The sequence below is a fragment of the Taurulus bubalis genome (genome assembly GCF_910589615.1).
Source record: "Taurulus bubalis genome assembly, chromosome: 2".
In the NCBI taxonomy this organism is placed as follows: Eukaryota; Metazoa; Chordata; class Actinopteri; order Perciformes; family Cottidae; genus Taurulus; species Taurulus bubalis.
The window spans coordinates 12,593,355-12,609,800 of NC_136590.1; the positions used below are offsets into that span (position 1 = coordinate 12,593,355).

A 16,446-nucleotide genomic window follows, 5' to 3' on the forward strand; every position below is an offset into this window, starting at 1 on the left:
TTTACATTAGTAAAATAACTTTAATTAACATCTATAAATATACAAAGAGGATTAGGGGCCAAGTATGAAAAAAAAAAACAGTCTGCTAAACCAGTCTGGCATGGTGGACCAGACTTCCCATGGCCCTTCAAGTGCCTACATGTCAGTATCTGTATCAATTGGTTTAGTAAATTTGATTTATCAAGTGACAACTGAAACAGGTTCAGCATTATTAGATCATTTTGTGGCTAGTATTGTGACTCTGTTTTGAAATAACATGTTCAATTCTTTATTACATTTATTTTCTATCATTTGTTATAGGAGCCCTGGACAATATAATGTATACATGGAGACATTTTATGTACTGTACTTGAGTTAGCGTGAAGCAAATTTGTCATAGTAGGTCTCTGGTCATATAATGAAGCTGCCATGTTTACTTGTGCGTCGTACTGCCTGGGGAGTTGACATACACAGTAGTGGTTTGGTAGTGGGGGCATATGTAACTGGCTACATACAAAATAACTCCTCTAAAATCACTAATATCTGGTGTGTAAAGTCAAGTGATCATTTATTCCACATTCTAGCTGAATAATATTACTTGAGGTAAGAATTAAAAACAGCCACATGGAAGGCGATGTTTGTCTGTTCTTACTATTTAAATGAATTGCCATGACACAATACACCTGTGAATACATAGACAAGCCTTTGAGTGATGTTAATGAGACTTCTAAAGAACAGACTGAATTTATTGTATTCGCCGTGCAAACTTTATTTTCATTGTTGTTATCATTAATAACCCCCAAAACTGCAATACATATATCCAGCACACAGCAAGCTTCAATCAGTCTGGAAAATCAGCCAATTTCAATTACAATCATGCTATCCCGATTCAAAAAAGTTGTAATAATTGTCTTCACCATTTCCTTATTTGACAGAACTGATTTTGTTTTATATTATCAGAAAATGTGTTACAAAATATTACGCAGTGTCACCTTACAATGTTTCAACCTGCTCTTTAGACAGAAGGCTCAATGTATATAAATATTTAGTCAAAAATCAATAATAGTTGTTACAGCAAAGTAGAGATGCACTATAACAGCTTTTAAAATGTTAATGTCTGAAGTTTCCCATCTGCATTGTCTGACACATTCCTGATAATGTTGTGCATTGTAAATAAAAAAAAAAAAGACAACTGAAGGTGCTAAATAAAATGTGCAATTTCCTCATGCCTATCTAAAACGCCCTGCACACCCCTGCAGGTGTTTTCACTTATTCTGGCTGATTAGACCTCCACTAAAAGGTGAGGTTAAATAGAGTAAACTAAACTCTTTTTACTAACAAGAATGAACAAGTTGGAACTTTTGGTGCAACAACGCTAACAGGAGAATGACAGAGATGCCACAAAGTCCTGAATTTAATCAGCCACAATAATCGAAATCACCTGTATGAATGTATCATGACTTTAAATATATTTATTTAACATTTATATGAGGTGCAATTGACCAAATCGTGTTAGCCAACAATATTAGACAGATAATGATTAATATCAGTGCATCTCTATCTGTAAAGCTTTAGCCTCTTTGGTTCCAGCCCCGTTTCATCACAATCAGAGGGACAGAAAGACGAGCGTAACAAGCATACAACTGGCTACACACCAGAACAGCAAGTGACTCATTGTAACACACTACAATTCCAAAAGAGTTTTCAAAAGACTAGCCTTTCAATAGGTTCTGTAGTTTAGAATTGCAACTATCACTAAAACGCAGGGCAAAGTCCCCAAAAGATCCCTCACATATTCTAAACAAAGTAAGTGCTGATTTAGTTGATTCGCGGTCAGTCGAGCATAGCAATCATTGCTGTTGCTCCCTCCACACTTGCTGCAACTCTAAAATCTCTCCAATGTGGATCTTCTGATGCCTTTTCAGATTCTCCCCCCGACTGAAGCTCTTTCCACACTGGTTGCAGTAGTACGGTTTCTCCCCTGTGTGGACCCTCTTGTGTTTTTTCAGGTCTCCCGCCTGACTAAAACGTCTGCCACACTGTACGCAGCCATACGGCTTCTCTCCTGTGTGACAGCGTTGGTGGATTCTCAAGTTCCCGACCCTGTTGAACGTCTTTCCACACACAACACACAAGTGTGATTCTTCTCTCGTGAAGTGCTCCAACTGGATTTTTCTCCCATCAAATGCAGCCCTGTTGGTTTTTGCAAAGCCATGCCTCCTAGGTATGGCATGTCTGGAGTGGAGAAAGATACGGTCGTGAGATTCCACACTAACTTGTGAACTGTGCGTCTCGGCAGCGTTTTGACGAGTAGAGTTGCAGCTTAAATCTACACATCCACTATATTGCTGTTGAAGAGACAGTGGTTCTGATGTTGTGCAGTCTGTTAGTTCAAACTCTCTTTTGATAATCGCCAGGTTCACCCCGAGTGAGGTGCTCGATTGAGAGGTGCATGCGTTATTGGGTGAGACAGCACTAATTTCTGTGTTTGCACTGTGTGATGTGTGGACTGCCATTGCATCCTCAATAATCTGTGTCACTACCTCTGATTGCGCTATGCAATGTTCTGTTGCCTGTTCAGAGTTGCACTCTGCTTGTGGTTCAGTGTTATTGTAGCTCTGCCGTGGTTTCAGTTCCTGCTTCACGTCACGGTTGGGTTCGTGGCTGCTTATCTGTTTTTGCTCTGCGAGAGCGAGATCTAGATCCTGCCTCAAAGCGAGCACCAAATCCTGCTCTTGACTCTGCCTGTCTTCTTTTTCTTCAGGTAATGGACTACTTGTAGGTAGAACAACTGTGAAAACAAGACCAAAAGAAGGAATTGTTATATTTGACAAAGTAACGCATGAATAACACACTTTAACCAGCATAGGATGGCAACATTATCTATGATTCAAGGAAATTACACTTGTTACCCACCTATGCTTGATCTCGTCATCTTGTCCTGAAGCTCCTGCAGCCTTCTCTTTAGACTCTCGTTCTCTCTTTGTGTTCGGGCAGTTTTCTCCTGGTACTCTGACACCGTCTCCTTCACGGCCCCCAGTACCTCGTGCACCGCTTCAGTCAGTAGCTTGGCCACTCGGGCATTCAAACGTTCAAGTTTAGACATCCTAAAATAAAATAGCACTCAGGTTAAGAAATTACTGTGGAATGCTTGTGCAAAATCCTCTTCAAAGCGAGTCATAAGTATACAACTCGTATTGCATAGTCATTAACAGAAACACTGCTGTGTGACAGCACAACTTCCTATTGTTCTCATTCATTTAAAAAACATTTGTCTAAAAAAGAACAATTAATTAGTTAGGCTAATGCAGTTTCCAGCATTCCCATGTTACTCTTGGTATGGAACTTTTACATATAGTTTGATATTATGGCGGTGCAGTCATCTCACAACAGGCTGATCCAGTTGAAGTGATTTGCAATGGGACTGTACATTAATCAAGTAGCATGATTGCTAAGCGTCACAGTCTGACCAGTATTTCCACTGAAAGGTACTGTTCTGTTCAAGCTAAGCGGTGTATATGCTATCAACATCAGAGCAAACATATAACACACGTGTTGAATGACCGCTCCTGTCAGCTCTCTAGCTAACGTAAAGCATGTGTAGAACCGCTGTACCTGCAAGCTAGCGAGTCGTGAAGTCTGCAGCTACACTGTAACGTGGATAGCTAGTTAGCTCGGTGCGTTGTCCCTTAAAAGTTCAAACAAACGCGTCATGTGGTTACTGTGTTAGCAAGACTTGTCAGTAAGTTTCAGCCAACTTGGCTGGTAAAAACAATGAAACAAAAAAAAAATAGAAACTATCAAGCAAAACACAAATCTGAACGACAACATAAGAGCTCGCTACCTCCGGAAGTAGGACCTCATTTACATCCGCTGTGTGACTCAGGTGCTTTTCAAAATAAAAGTGCGAGTGACATCTGACCTCGAGCGGTTATCTTTCCCTCCAACTGAAGTATTCTGTTTGCGTCAAATATAATTGTAATATTTGTTGTCCTGTTATTTTATACAGCTAATAAAATGCCCCAGAACTAAATGATCAAAACTGGGATTTCAGGCATAGTTAGTTAATGTATCCAAGTCACAACAACAGACAAGAACAACTTAGTAACTAAAATGTCCAACCTCCATGATTAGAAGTGTCCAAAACAGTATGCATATAAAATGTTGTTTTTATCATTGAAATGAATAAAGAAAGACACACGTGCTAAAGTAAAAAACTATAACACAGTGTGTCTGTTACATTTTGATATGAAGTTGGATACTTCTGTAGTCTCCTAAAGTGTATACATGACATCCACAAGCACATAAAGCTGCACAGATTACTGCACTTAACAACATCACAATACAATATGTATATGCAACTTTAACTTACAAGAGTGCACAGGGTTTCTTGCTGGTAGTTGAATGACTGAGAAAGGCATGCACAGCCTCATCAAACACCTCATCCAGTCCATGCTGGTTGATCAAAGCACACTCAAGATATTTCCTTGCTGCTTGGTGTCGTCTGATTCTGCTCTCCCCAATTTTCCTGGATCTCCTGATTATCATATACTGTAGGTTAAATTAGGGCAATGGTGTTTAACCTCTGGATGCCATTTGTGATTGACATTCTCATAAGATGTTGGGCTTGTCGGGCAGTGGAGAAGCAGAAGATGATCGGCTTGGATGTAGTAAGCGGTTGTATTCCTCCCTGCCAGCGGTGTCCACAAGGTTCAGGCTGACAGTCTGGACATCTACATTCACCTGGGTACTGTATGTGTCATAGAAACCGGGTGTGTACACCTCAAGAAATACTTTTTTGATGGAGATGAAGATAAGTAGGTCTTTACTGCACTGTCTCCAACGACCACGCACTTGACACACGGCATTATGACAACTTCGCCTCCAGAAATTTAGAAACAAAAAATTGGAGGATTAAGCATACCACAGAGGTTTCAAATTAAATTGATTTGTATTTCCCTTTCCCACATGCACAGACTGTAAACAAATGTTTGTCTGATCAAGATAACAGTGAAATGGGTTTGATTTGTGTTGTTCAGGCTCAAACTGAAATACAAACTGAATTAAAAAGCTAGCCAAAGGACAATATGTAATAACAACATGTGTTTATTTTTTTTATTATTTTTGACCAATAATATAAACAGAACCAATATCAATAAACAGACTACAGATCAAACTTACTTCTTAAATATGTTGCTCCACAGTCTTCTGGCAGTGTGTCTTACAGCTTGTCGATGAGAAAATAAAAAGAATCTATAGAAGTGACATATCTGGTTAAGTAGGCCGTCCTTTGAACAGCATCAAGCTTAAACACGATTTGCCTTTGTTGTGAAGGAAAGGGAAGTGTGGACATGTTGGGATTGGGCAACACCTTCAAAGTGTTGGCAAAGATATTTCATCATCTGAAGAGTGATGCCATGAGGTGCTGCAATGTTACTCACTTGATCTGACAGGGCGAGCGTGCAGGTAACTGTTCCACTGCATCTCAATTAAATCTCAAAAAGTGAAATATTATGAACACATCATGCTGAACACAGTTCAAGTAGAACATGTTTGTAATGTAAAGCAATTCACTAGCCAATGTTGGTCTACAACAGATAGGGCAGATACATGGACAGACACAGTGTCGATTAAAAAAGATTATACGAGCCACAATGAGGCCCAATAAAATGGTAAGAATACAACACTTTGACAGGTTATAACTACACTTCTGCTGAAAGCCTCAAAGGCCAGTCTAGTCTTTGTTAATGCTTCCACTTTGCCCACGACGGATATTTTGTTGGGGATGTCTTTTTTCATATGCCCCGCCTTGTTAAACAGTCAGAGATCAATAATTTATGATTTATACACTTTCCATGCTGATATGGATTATATAAAGGAATGATTTACTGTTGAAATACACAACTGCCATACATCATTCACCAGACTGCAACTCATTTCATTACTGACAACTAATTAGTCTTAGACAGATCAACTTTAAAATCAAAGTTCAATATTTTGAAATGCACTGACTCACACGGCTAGGTAAATTACCCAGCAGGCTACAATGTGCTCACTGCTCTGCTGCTTTGAAGTTTTCAAGTTGATACACAAGGTTTGATTTTTGTGGGATTCAGGTTGATAGTTTTAAAGAAATTGTGTAGGCTATACAGAACAAATTACCCCGAAGAAGTAACACATATGTTTATTTGATTTGGAAATTGGACAATCAGGCTCCATTGGCAAAAAACAGAATTATTAGACTACGCTTGACACTTGAAACTTTCCTAAACGGGATTGCAATATGCTCAGTAAACCATAATGGGTAACTTTACATTGAACTTTGCGAATACAGCAATTTGCACCTTTTGTTTCTGTGGCTTACAAAACAGTGTTCATTGTACACCAACATAATATGAAAAGAGGAAGTCTGGGAGCAGCAGTCTCACAGGTGAGTTTGCTGGTGTTTCTTCATGTTACTTGAGTGACTAAAACTTTTCCCACAGTGGCTGCAGCCGAACGGCTTCTCCCCGGTGTGGTATCGCAAGTGCACCGTCAGGTAGCCCGACTGACTGAAGCGCTTCCCGCACACCGAGCAGCAGTACGGCTTCTCTCCGGTGTGCACCCGGCTGTGCTTCTTGTAGTCGCCCGCGTGTCTGAAGGTGCGACCGCAGAGCGAGCAGCAGTAGTGTTTTCTCACGTTTCTCGGGAACGCGCGTGAGCCGGACGCGCAGCTGGCTGCTTTTGTATTTGTTTGAGCGCTGTGTGGTTTTTCTGCTCCAATAACGCAGTTTGTGTTGTTGTATCTTTGGGACTGGGGCTCCTCTGACAGCCTGAAGATGAGCCCGGACTCGTTGTAGAGTCCAGAGTGAGCTGGAGGAGGTTCTAGGCTCAGTCCGTGTGAGGATGCAGCGCTAGTGCCGTCATAGAAATAATTAGTGGTGCGCATGGCTCCTTCGTCCAACATAATAGGCTCTTCTTTCATTTCATGGTCGTCTCCAGACATTGAACCCGCGGTGATGGAGCCGACATGGCTGGAAATCGGCAGCCCCTTCTCGGTCTCTGCTTTAAGAGCTGTGGGATCGTTCACGTCATCGCCACCTAAATGTGGTCCTGTCGTAGGGGAGAGACCGGAAGTGGCCAATGATGTGACGGATGCTTCACAGTCCAGGTCTTCAAATGAATAAGAGGGACAGATTACTGCAATGTCCTCTTCTTTCTGCTTCTGCTCCATCAGATGCTGCTCCGCGTCATCCTGCTGGGATGCAGGGGAAGTTTGTGCCACAACTTCTGCATGACAAAAAAAGATGGCAACGCACAAAAAGAGAGAGAAATGTACAGGTTTTGTTTTTAATCAAACAGTTTCAACATTTCCGGACACAAGTCTGACTTACCACTGCTCTCCAGTTGTAACTTCTCCTGCAGCTCCTGCAGCCTCCTCTTCAGACTCTGGTTCTCTCTCTGGGTTCTCGTGGTTTTCTCCTGGTACTCTGACACAGTCTCTTTCACCACCTCTAGAACCTCCTGCAGAGCCTTAGACAGCAGCTTTTCCACTCGAGCATTCAGACGTTCAATTTTGGACATCTTTATTGCCTGATAATTAGAACAAAAAGATAATATAGGTCTCGATCTGAGTGTGTATTTCGTAGATATCTGCAGGAAACTTTATATCAATATTACAGATACCAACTATCAAATGCTCATTTATTAAGATACCATAGCCTTCAGATATAACTGCAACGATACAGATCCACAATATTAGCGAAAAAGCATATACAAACATAAAACATCATCTCACTATTTAATGGGCTACAGTAGTACCATCTTAACTAAAGAAAAAACAGCATACCTTGAACCCAATGCAATACCGTTAAATGATGTCGCAGCCTTTAATGCATCTCAGATTTTCCAGTAGTGATCCAGATGATAACGCTCATTGTTTACAACATTCCCACTCGTGCAAATCTCGCAATTAGGTTGCAGAATGCTATCTCAGGACAAGGCAGACCGGAAGTCCATTTGGCATACAGCTTTTCAAGGAGATAAACGGAGTCAGACTTTGAAATGGTTTGGCATATAAATATCTCTAAAGATGCGGGTATCCTGTGCACGAAACATTACCACCCACATCATCCTCTTCCTGGGTTTTTAAAGGCGCCTGGCATCTAGCTTGACATGCGATGCTGCCATCTACTGGTGATTACGCAAACATATCCTGAATACGTCAACATTCATTCATGCACTGCTGGTCTCAGAGTATGGATTTCTCATTTATATGCCTTACAGTCCGACTCAGTATAAATCTGTCGAGTCAAAAATGGAGAAAATTGTTGATCTGACACACTCACAAACACTTTCTTACATTTTTAAAGTTCCTTTTACCTGAAATATAATGCACGTTTAGATTGTTTCCCTTATTGTTTTATTGTCTTCTGTACCTCACGAGGTTAATGACTCAGAGTACATATAGCGAATGATAACTTATTTACCATTACACAATGACTTGTCATTTCAGCGACAGATGCATTTACACAAACATAAAAAGTGCTTTAAGGTCTGATTACAAGTTCAACCCTTTTCCCTAAATAATTTGTTTTTCAAATACACATAAAAAGAAGCTGTTGTAAGGCTGTTACAATATGGCAAAAACAGTTCATACAAACTAGGTACATTCATACATTAGTTCCTCTTCAGCAGACATTGTAAAGTAAACCCGTTTCCCTTAAATGTAAACGGGCAGTTTGTACTCATGGCTGTCCCTCTACAGTTGTGTCCTCAAACAGACTGAGCAGGTTCTTTGGTTCAAAGTTGGGTCGGGGTAAGGCCTCCTCGGTTCGGACCCAGTTGCGACTAGCTCGCTGCGAGGACTTGGTGGATGAAGAATGATGGCTGTGCATGGAGTCTTCATTCATGCGATCTGCATGAAGCTCTGCATGTATGGGGCTTGCACTGGGTGTCAGTGTGTGGCAAGAACCATTTGAGTGGATGCTGGAAAGAGTTTGCACTAAATTACAGGAGGACCAATCGCACAGATCTGAGTGAGACGGTGTGTGGGCTGGACTTCTTCGCTGATTGTGTCTCGGGGATCCTGGGAGAGGAGTGGATGTGCTTTCCACAGACAGTCTAGATTTAACCCTGTGGGATGGAGGAAATGTAAAAAAATAAGCAAGGAATTTGACAGAAATATCAAATTGAGATCAAGGCAGTGTCCAAATAATTCTCGATATTTTACTGTCGCTGGATAGCCATGCAATTCCAAGATATAACATGAACCAAACCATGAATTAGCTATGTTTTTAACATGATTATCTACCTGTGTGAGAAGGTGGGGGAAAGCTCTGGGTCTGTGGGATCCAACAGAAACACAGCATCATCCTCTGGGCTCCCAGAGTCAGCATGCATGGCACTGAGGGGCAGGGTTAAATCCTTGTCCCAGCTACCCGGAGGAGGAGTGCAGGGCAATGGCTTGGTCCAGTGAGGAAGTAAGTGAAGGGAGGACAGGAGTCTACACCCAAAGCACACTACCATCTATGAAAAAAGAGCAGGAACATTTGTTTTTTTTGTTTGTTTCAGGATTACATTCCATGTTGTTCATTTAATTATTTGAAGATCCAATAGACTCATACCTGACAGAAGGAGATCAGTGTCAGCGCGGTCTCTGCGACCAAAAGATAGATGCGCCTCTTCCACCTGTGTTTCCTAATAGAGGGCAGAGCAAGAAGCTCAGAGACCGTTGGCCTCTCAGACGGTTCTGAGGCCAGCATCATCCGCAGTACTGTCTGAAGCTCAGATGAAAGGCCTGCAAATACAGACGGAAATAGTAGAAACACGAGTCATTTCAAAGATAGAGCAATGGAACAATTCATGAGGACTTAAAAGAAAGTGGATCTTACCACTAGTAAACTCTGAGGGGAGGCAGCCTTGTCTGAGCTGTTGCCAGCCCTCTCCGCCATTTGGAACCTCCATATTACAGGCAAGCTCCAGAATAGAAACACCCAAACTAAATGAAAAAGGATTATTGGGCACTAAATTAAAACAGATCAATCAGTTACATGTTTTAGGAGATCATTTAATTGTCTTATGTATGTTAGTTGTACCTGAAAACATCTGCAGCAGGTCCATACTTCCCACGAAGTAGCTCAGGGGCCATGTACCTGGGATCCCCCTCCTGGACGTCGTCTTTCACTTTCCCCTCGACAGACTCAGCACTCTTCTGTTTGAGCTCAAACAGCAGCCCAAAGTCCCCCAGTTTAAGACGGCCGGAGTCAGTAATAAGAACATTGGCAGGCTTGAGGTCCAGATGCACAAAACCACGAGAGTGCAAGTGTTGCAATGCTAAGAGGAGGTCACACAGGTAGGCCCAGGCTGCAGGCTCATCTGGAAACGAAAGCCAAGTCAGTATGTCTGGAGCAGGAATACCATGCATTATACGAAGCAAAATATGACAGCTAATACAACGTCTGGGTAGATTTGATTGTGTCTTTTGGATATACCTGGGCCAGGAGGCTGGTTCTCAGCATGGAGCAGCAAGCTGGTGCTGCACAGCTCCGTCTGAATGTACAGTCGGCCACACTCCTCCCAGGCTGCCACAAAATTCAGGATGTGAGGGTGAGGACAGAGGCGCTCGTGGTTCTTCGCTTCCCTCACGCTCCGGTTCCTGTCACTGTTGCCCCTGAAGCGATGAGCAGAGCGCTTGACTGCATACTGACGGCCATCCTTAATGCTTTCCACCTAGAAAAATAAATAAAATGTTGAGGTCTTGTCTTCTTCTCAGGGATCTCATAATTACATTTCAGGTGGGAAAAAAAGGCTTACAGAGATATCTAAATGTGCATTGAGAGCTTCGCCATAACAAGCACAGCTGTTAAGATTGTATGTACATTCTGCTGTGTAGCACAACTTCGCTTCAACCTAATCCAATGTCCAGGAATGTTTTTTTACAGGATTAGAATACAAGGAAAGTTATGAGATAGTAGGCAGTGGGCACTGCTTAAATGTATGATCTACATATTATAGACTGTTAATTTCCCATCATAGACAGCTAGCAGCTTATTTAAACATTATTATAGCACAAAATGAGAGTCCTTAAAATGCAGAATTTCCTTAATGTAAAGAAACAACAACATATAATTCAATATATGTAATTACACCATTTCCAGAAATATATGCTCACACAACTTTGCTCACCTTGTAGACCTCTCCGAAGGATCCTCTTCCCAGCAGGCCCAAGTTAGTGTAGCACTGACTGAAATAGGACTGCTGTTTGCTGGGATCATATACAGAATTCGGAGGGGGAGACTTACTAAGGGAACACGACAAAGGGGTCCAGTGGGATAGATTCTGGGGAAACACCCGGCTCAGAGGGGGACATCCCTTAGAGGGTGGCAGTGGGGGCAGAGAATGTGAGAGCCGGGCAGGGGAAGAGCAGAACGAGTTGGACGTAGATGACGAGGAAAAAGGGAGATGTCGCTTTTTAAGGGAGAAGGACTGTTCTGCATTGGAGAAGTGGGTCGGAAGAGGGAGAGGTACTCTGGACCCTGTAGTTTCCATGGCCACAGACATTGTGTCGGCACTTTTTCAGCTCCTTTCCTCAAAGATAGTGAGTGAGCTGGAACATTCAAAAGAAAAAAAATGTAAGCACACACAATCTTGACTGCCAGTTAAAAGGAACGTATCAATGCCATTTTACACTGATCATGCCCATTCAACAAGCATTTTCCTACTAATACACAGAGCCTTGCTTATCTAAAATTATGAATGAATCCGTCATACTCATTTGCTACAGAACCAAAGCAAATACTTACTTAAATGTCCCCCTAAAAACTGACAAAACTTCAGCTGCCAATCTCTTCAGGCACCAAACATGACTGTTTCTTATATAAGAACCAGGAAATAGTGGGTCGGATAGAGATATCCGACATCCTGATTGACAGGTTTCTCGGCCAATTGTCTGATATAATGTTAAGTATCGATACATTCTTATTGATCCTTTGATGGGCAGCTCACTTGCAGAGCAGGTATAACCAGTAGACAGCTATCTGGGTAAAGAGGTGGCTCCTGAACGTAGCTCGGTTAACCCGACTAGTGTGATGACGTCAGTTTTCACATGTATGTTTATTTCAGTTAACATAACTTTGCTGACTTCGCTATGACTAACATTAGTATCATTCATTCTTTGGCATCACTGACACATGTCACCTCGACTAAACTAACGTTAACGGACACAGTAAACAACATCATAACACAACCTCGCCTGCGAGCTAACTTACAATTAACGCTAAACTACTAGCTGACAGCTCCTCGTGAGGTAGCTTATAAGTAGGTAACGTCACTAAACAGACCATAATCCAGTGGTAAAAGCTGACCGTCTTCATAAGAGTGGGGCTCGGCTCGTCGGGGTCCAACTCAAACTGCGCGTACACCCTTCAAGCGTGTAAATAACGTTACCTCGCGCCAAATTCTGAAAATGATGCGCAGCGCTGCGCAATTTGCTTCCGTGAATACAGAATGCTGATCTGAGTTGCGCAATTTCCGCAAGCGGTGCAGTCTGGGGTTCTGCTGGCGCGACTGGCTAGCTGAGCACTTGAAATGGTAACTTTATTATTATTATCGATCGGTTATTTTAGATTGATGCCGAGACACAACACTGAATAAATGTTCGGCGCTCCGTTCAAAAGTATTTGTGCTCATAGTAACGACCGGTACCGACCGTTGTGGGCATGTTTGTTTCCGTTTGTGTTTGCTAGCAAGCTAGCTAACTGTGCTAAGTTCCCTAGTTAGCTTCGCCTGCTCGTCCACCGTTAGCGACAGATAGCTATCACGAGAGGTAACTTATCTGAGCTTGGCTAACCTTGGAAGTGATGCAGCGTTAGCCAATTAACCCAGTTAGGCCAGTCTGTCGTTGTCATACGAACAGGACAGTGTCTATTCATGTAACTGTCATTTAACTAGCTCTCAAACATCTCAAGGCTCGTTCGTATCGGCTAATCTGTCCTGTTAGCTCAGCGCTGAACACAGTGTTCGCAGATTTTTGCTAACGTTGGTTTTGAATCAACGAATTGTCAGCAGTGTTACTTCATCTGTATCTGAAAAAAACGTGCCTGATACATGAACATATCAACCAACTAAAGACTTGACTTTCCTTTTAAAAGGATTCGCCAACAACACTAGCTTAGTCTAACGTTACATACAGTTTAGTAGTGTGCAATAAGCATTAGCCATATAAACACTAGACAGTAGACCACAATTTACATGGTCTACTGAGGCGTTTAATCAAATAAGAAGGTGGTTAGAGGAGCCGCAGAGTCCTCCAAAGGCTATTTGATGCCATTCAAATTTGAGAGGAACATTTTTAGCACCAATTTCAAACAATCATTTTTAAGATAAAATCACAAAGCTTGTTTCCTTTGCACTGTTTTTTAATCATATTTTTCTATCCACGCTTTCCCTCAGGATGTGTTCTTAATGATCCGGCGTCACAAGACTACAATCTTCACGGATGCCAAGGAGTCTACCACTGTGTATGAGCTGAAGCGTATTGTTGAAGGAATTCTTAAGAGACCACCTGAAGACCAGAGGCTGTACAAAGTGAGTTTAGGGCCAAGCATGCCAGTGATACCTAATTCAGTCCAGTCACACATCTGACAACATCACAGTTCTGTCAAGGTGACGTAGTGGCATGTAACTTGTCTTTTCAAAGGGTGACTTAAATATTCCTCGGAATGTCTCACATGCTGTCTCAATATTCATTGATGCAAATTCATACGTTTTAGGCGAGTAGTGGATCCTGTGACCTTTTTCAATTTTTGTCCCACAGGATGACCAGTCGCTAGAGGACAGCAAAACTCTTGGAGACTGTGGATTCACCAACCAGACTGCCAGACCTCAAGCTCCAGCTACAGTTGGTCTGGCCTTCCGCATAAATGGTATGTTCAGAATTTAAGAATTGGGGATAATTAGTTTTTTATGCGTCCGTTTCGGGGACTGGCATTATGTTTTCGGGTTGTCCGTGCGTCCGGTCCATTCTCGTGAACACAATAGCTCAGAAATCCCCTTTTGAGGGAATTGGTCTGGATTTGGCACAAACGTCCCCCTGGGCTAATTGATAAACTGATTAGATTTTATAAAGGACAGGTCAAGGTCCCTGTAACCTCATGGCCTATATATCCTATTGGATTTTGGTGGTTAAAGGTCAAATTATGAAGTGATTCAATTTTGAACTGCAACATGACTTGTTAGCGAATGGAATACAGACACCAAGCAGTCGTTCTAGTTCCTCATATTAGGGTGATTTTGGAGTATTTACTGTCTTTCTGCTTCTTCTCAGCTTTTCAGGATGGGACATTATTTGAGAATTCTTGTTTTGGACTTAATTGTCCAGTTTAGTTAAATGTCAGTAATTCATTGTGTGGTTGATGAGAATAATTTTTACTTTGTGCAAGTTAATCTGAATCAATCTGATTCAGTAGAAGATATTTTCTTATGAAATGTGACTTTAATCGGTTATTCTGATTCCACATCAGTCTGCCTTGTGTACTTCAGTCGGTGATTTGTCTTACATTTACAACTTTAGTAGATAGCATATTTATAATTTTGCAGCAGTGTTCAAAAGTCATACAAGGACAAATCCATGCAGCCAAGACATTAATATTGCTAGTTTTTATGCTTTTTCAGTAAAAATCACAACAACAAAATCACAAAGCCATGGCTATTTTGGATTTACGCTAATTTTTCATCCCAATGTCCATGAGTTCACAATGCAAGACTACACTAGGGACAAAGTCAGTTAACTGTATTTGAGCCTGAGAAGTATCTCTAGAGATTAGATTTTAATTGAACCCCAAACTGTCTATGAATACAGTTTGAATATGATTCACACAAATTGTATCCCATGTGAATTGTGTCTCTGTCCAGACATTATTAAATCAATCCAATTCTATGTGGATATGCCAAAAGAGATTCTCACAAGGTTCTCATTGGTTCCAGATAGGAAATGCATTGATTTTAAAAAACACTAACCACAGTAGTTCTTGCCCTTCAGTTTCAGAATATCCACCAAGAAAGACATACCACAGTCAATGTTCACTCCATCATATTTGTAACTCATGCTCTGCTGTCTTAATGGAGCTAATGTTTCCTTGTGTCCTCTGCCCTTCAGATGAGATGTTCGAACAGCTCCACGTCGAGGCCTTCTCCAGCCCACCAGAACTCCCTGATGTGATGAAGCCTCAAGACTCCGGTAGCACTGCCAACGAACAGGCTGTGCAGTGATAACATGGAGAGGAAACGAGCAATGGCTAGAAGGATGGAAGTGGGTGTGTGTGGATTAACTGCAGTGGAGAAGTAGCAGGGTGGAGGATAATGTAATATAATTTCACTTGATGGATGGGGACATTATAGGTAACCAAGCCTATCCATGTTACCTTCATGCTATCATCCCAACATCTCCCCCAATTTGCTTCACAAATCCTAAAAAAAAGAACTCTTTATAGTTTCCACATCACATGCGGTTCTGCTCCTTGACTTTGGTATTAAGCACCAACTGGCTAAAACTTCTTGAGTGAATATGTTGGTTTGGAGGGTATGATTGTGCGTGTGCGTGAGTTATTATAATTATTGTCATTAATATTTTGGAAACGGTGAAAGCGTAGTTGTGTGTCACAGTGCTCTAGAAGTAACATGCATAAGTAAGGAGTCAGGTGTCTGAATCGACGAACTGCATGAAGAAAATTGAAAACAAAGGCTTTATTTTCACTGAAACGGATAAACCTTAAACTGATAAGTTTCCTTGGTGTGATTCTCCCAGTTTTGTTGTACATTTCTGATTTGATTTCATACCAGGAAAGAAAGTCTTTATAATAATTCTGTGTAGTTTTGTGTCATCATTTTGTTTTTTCATTATGTTTTACTTGTCAGTTCTTTGTTGTATGTTTCATGCACTGAGACCAAAGGCGGGTACCTCTTGGACAACAGAGGGTTTTTTATTTTGGTCAAAGGACATTCTGTCTGTGGCACACAGTATACACAGGAGGAGAGTAGTCTGGCGTTAAAACCTAAGTTTTGAAAATGCGTACATCACCACATGTCCCCAACATCAATGTGGCACCTTCCCCTAATCACACAAACATTGCCTGTAACTGTGAGCTTGCATAATTAAAAGTTTTTCCTGTTTTGTTTTTTATACTGCTGGCTAATTTTTATTTAAATTTGAAATGCAGCCTTACATCAACATTTAAAGATAACCAAATGTAAGAAGTTTTTTGAAGACGTTTGTGCAGGCAGTAGCTACCAGAGGCCTTACCAGGGGTGACAGTGAGTCAGCATGCACAGCATGAATCTGAAGCTGCTAAATTCATTTCAGCCATTGCTAGTATTATTTACAAGGAGTTTATCAGTGAATATCCATAACAAACCAACCAAACCAACCCTCTCCAGCGCTCCGGGGTCCCCAAAAGTCTCAGGTCCACTGTGGCAGTTGCGTTTTGATAT

The 16,446-nt window shown here is 41.6% G+C and overlaps 3 protein-coding genes across 3 annotated transcripts; 1 reads left to right on the top strand and 2 right to left on the bottom strand.

The window, feature by feature from the left end:
- Positions 1–4,347: 4,347 nt before the first annotated feature.
- On the bottom strand, positions 4,348–4,847 carry LOC306753790 (uncharacterized protein; the record flags this gene model as incomplete). The annotated part of the gene is made up of 2 exons (XM_079237708.1): positions 4,348–4,516; positions 4,774–4,847. The coding sequence occupies 2 exons, from the start codon at positions 4,845–4,847 to the stop codon at positions 4,348–4,350; spliced, it is 243 nt and encodes an 80-aa protein (XP_079093834.1).
- A 3,557-nt stretch (positions 4,848–8,404) lies between these two features.
- On the bottom strand, positions 8,405–11,520 carry pkmyt1 (protein kinase, membrane associated tyrosine/threonine 1; the record flags this gene model as incomplete). The annotated part of the gene is made up of 7 exons (XM_079237461.1): positions 8,405–9,093; positions 9,272–9,486; positions 9,585–9,757; positions 9,852–9,958; positions 10,056–10,335; positions 10,452–10,689; positions 11,146–11,520. 7 exons carry the CDS (start codon positions 11,518–11,520, stop codon positions 8,706–8,708), a joined length of 1,776 nt encoding a protein of 591 aa, XP_079093587.1. The 3' UTR covers positions 8,405–8,705.
- A 973-nt stretch (positions 11,521–12,493) lies between these two features.
- On the top strand, positions 12,494–16,132 carry LOC306753734 (elongin-B). The gene is made up of 4 exons (XM_079237651.1): positions 12,494–12,549; positions 13,411–13,545; positions 13,775–13,883; positions 15,116–16,132. The coding sequence occupies exons 1-4, from the start codon at positions 12,547–12,549 to the stop codon at positions 15,226–15,228; spliced, it is 360 nt and encodes a 119-aa protein (XP_079093777.1). The 5' UTR covers positions 12,494–12,546; the 3' UTR covers positions 15,229–16,132.
- The last annotated feature ends 314 nt before the right edge of the window (positions 16,133–16,446 follow it).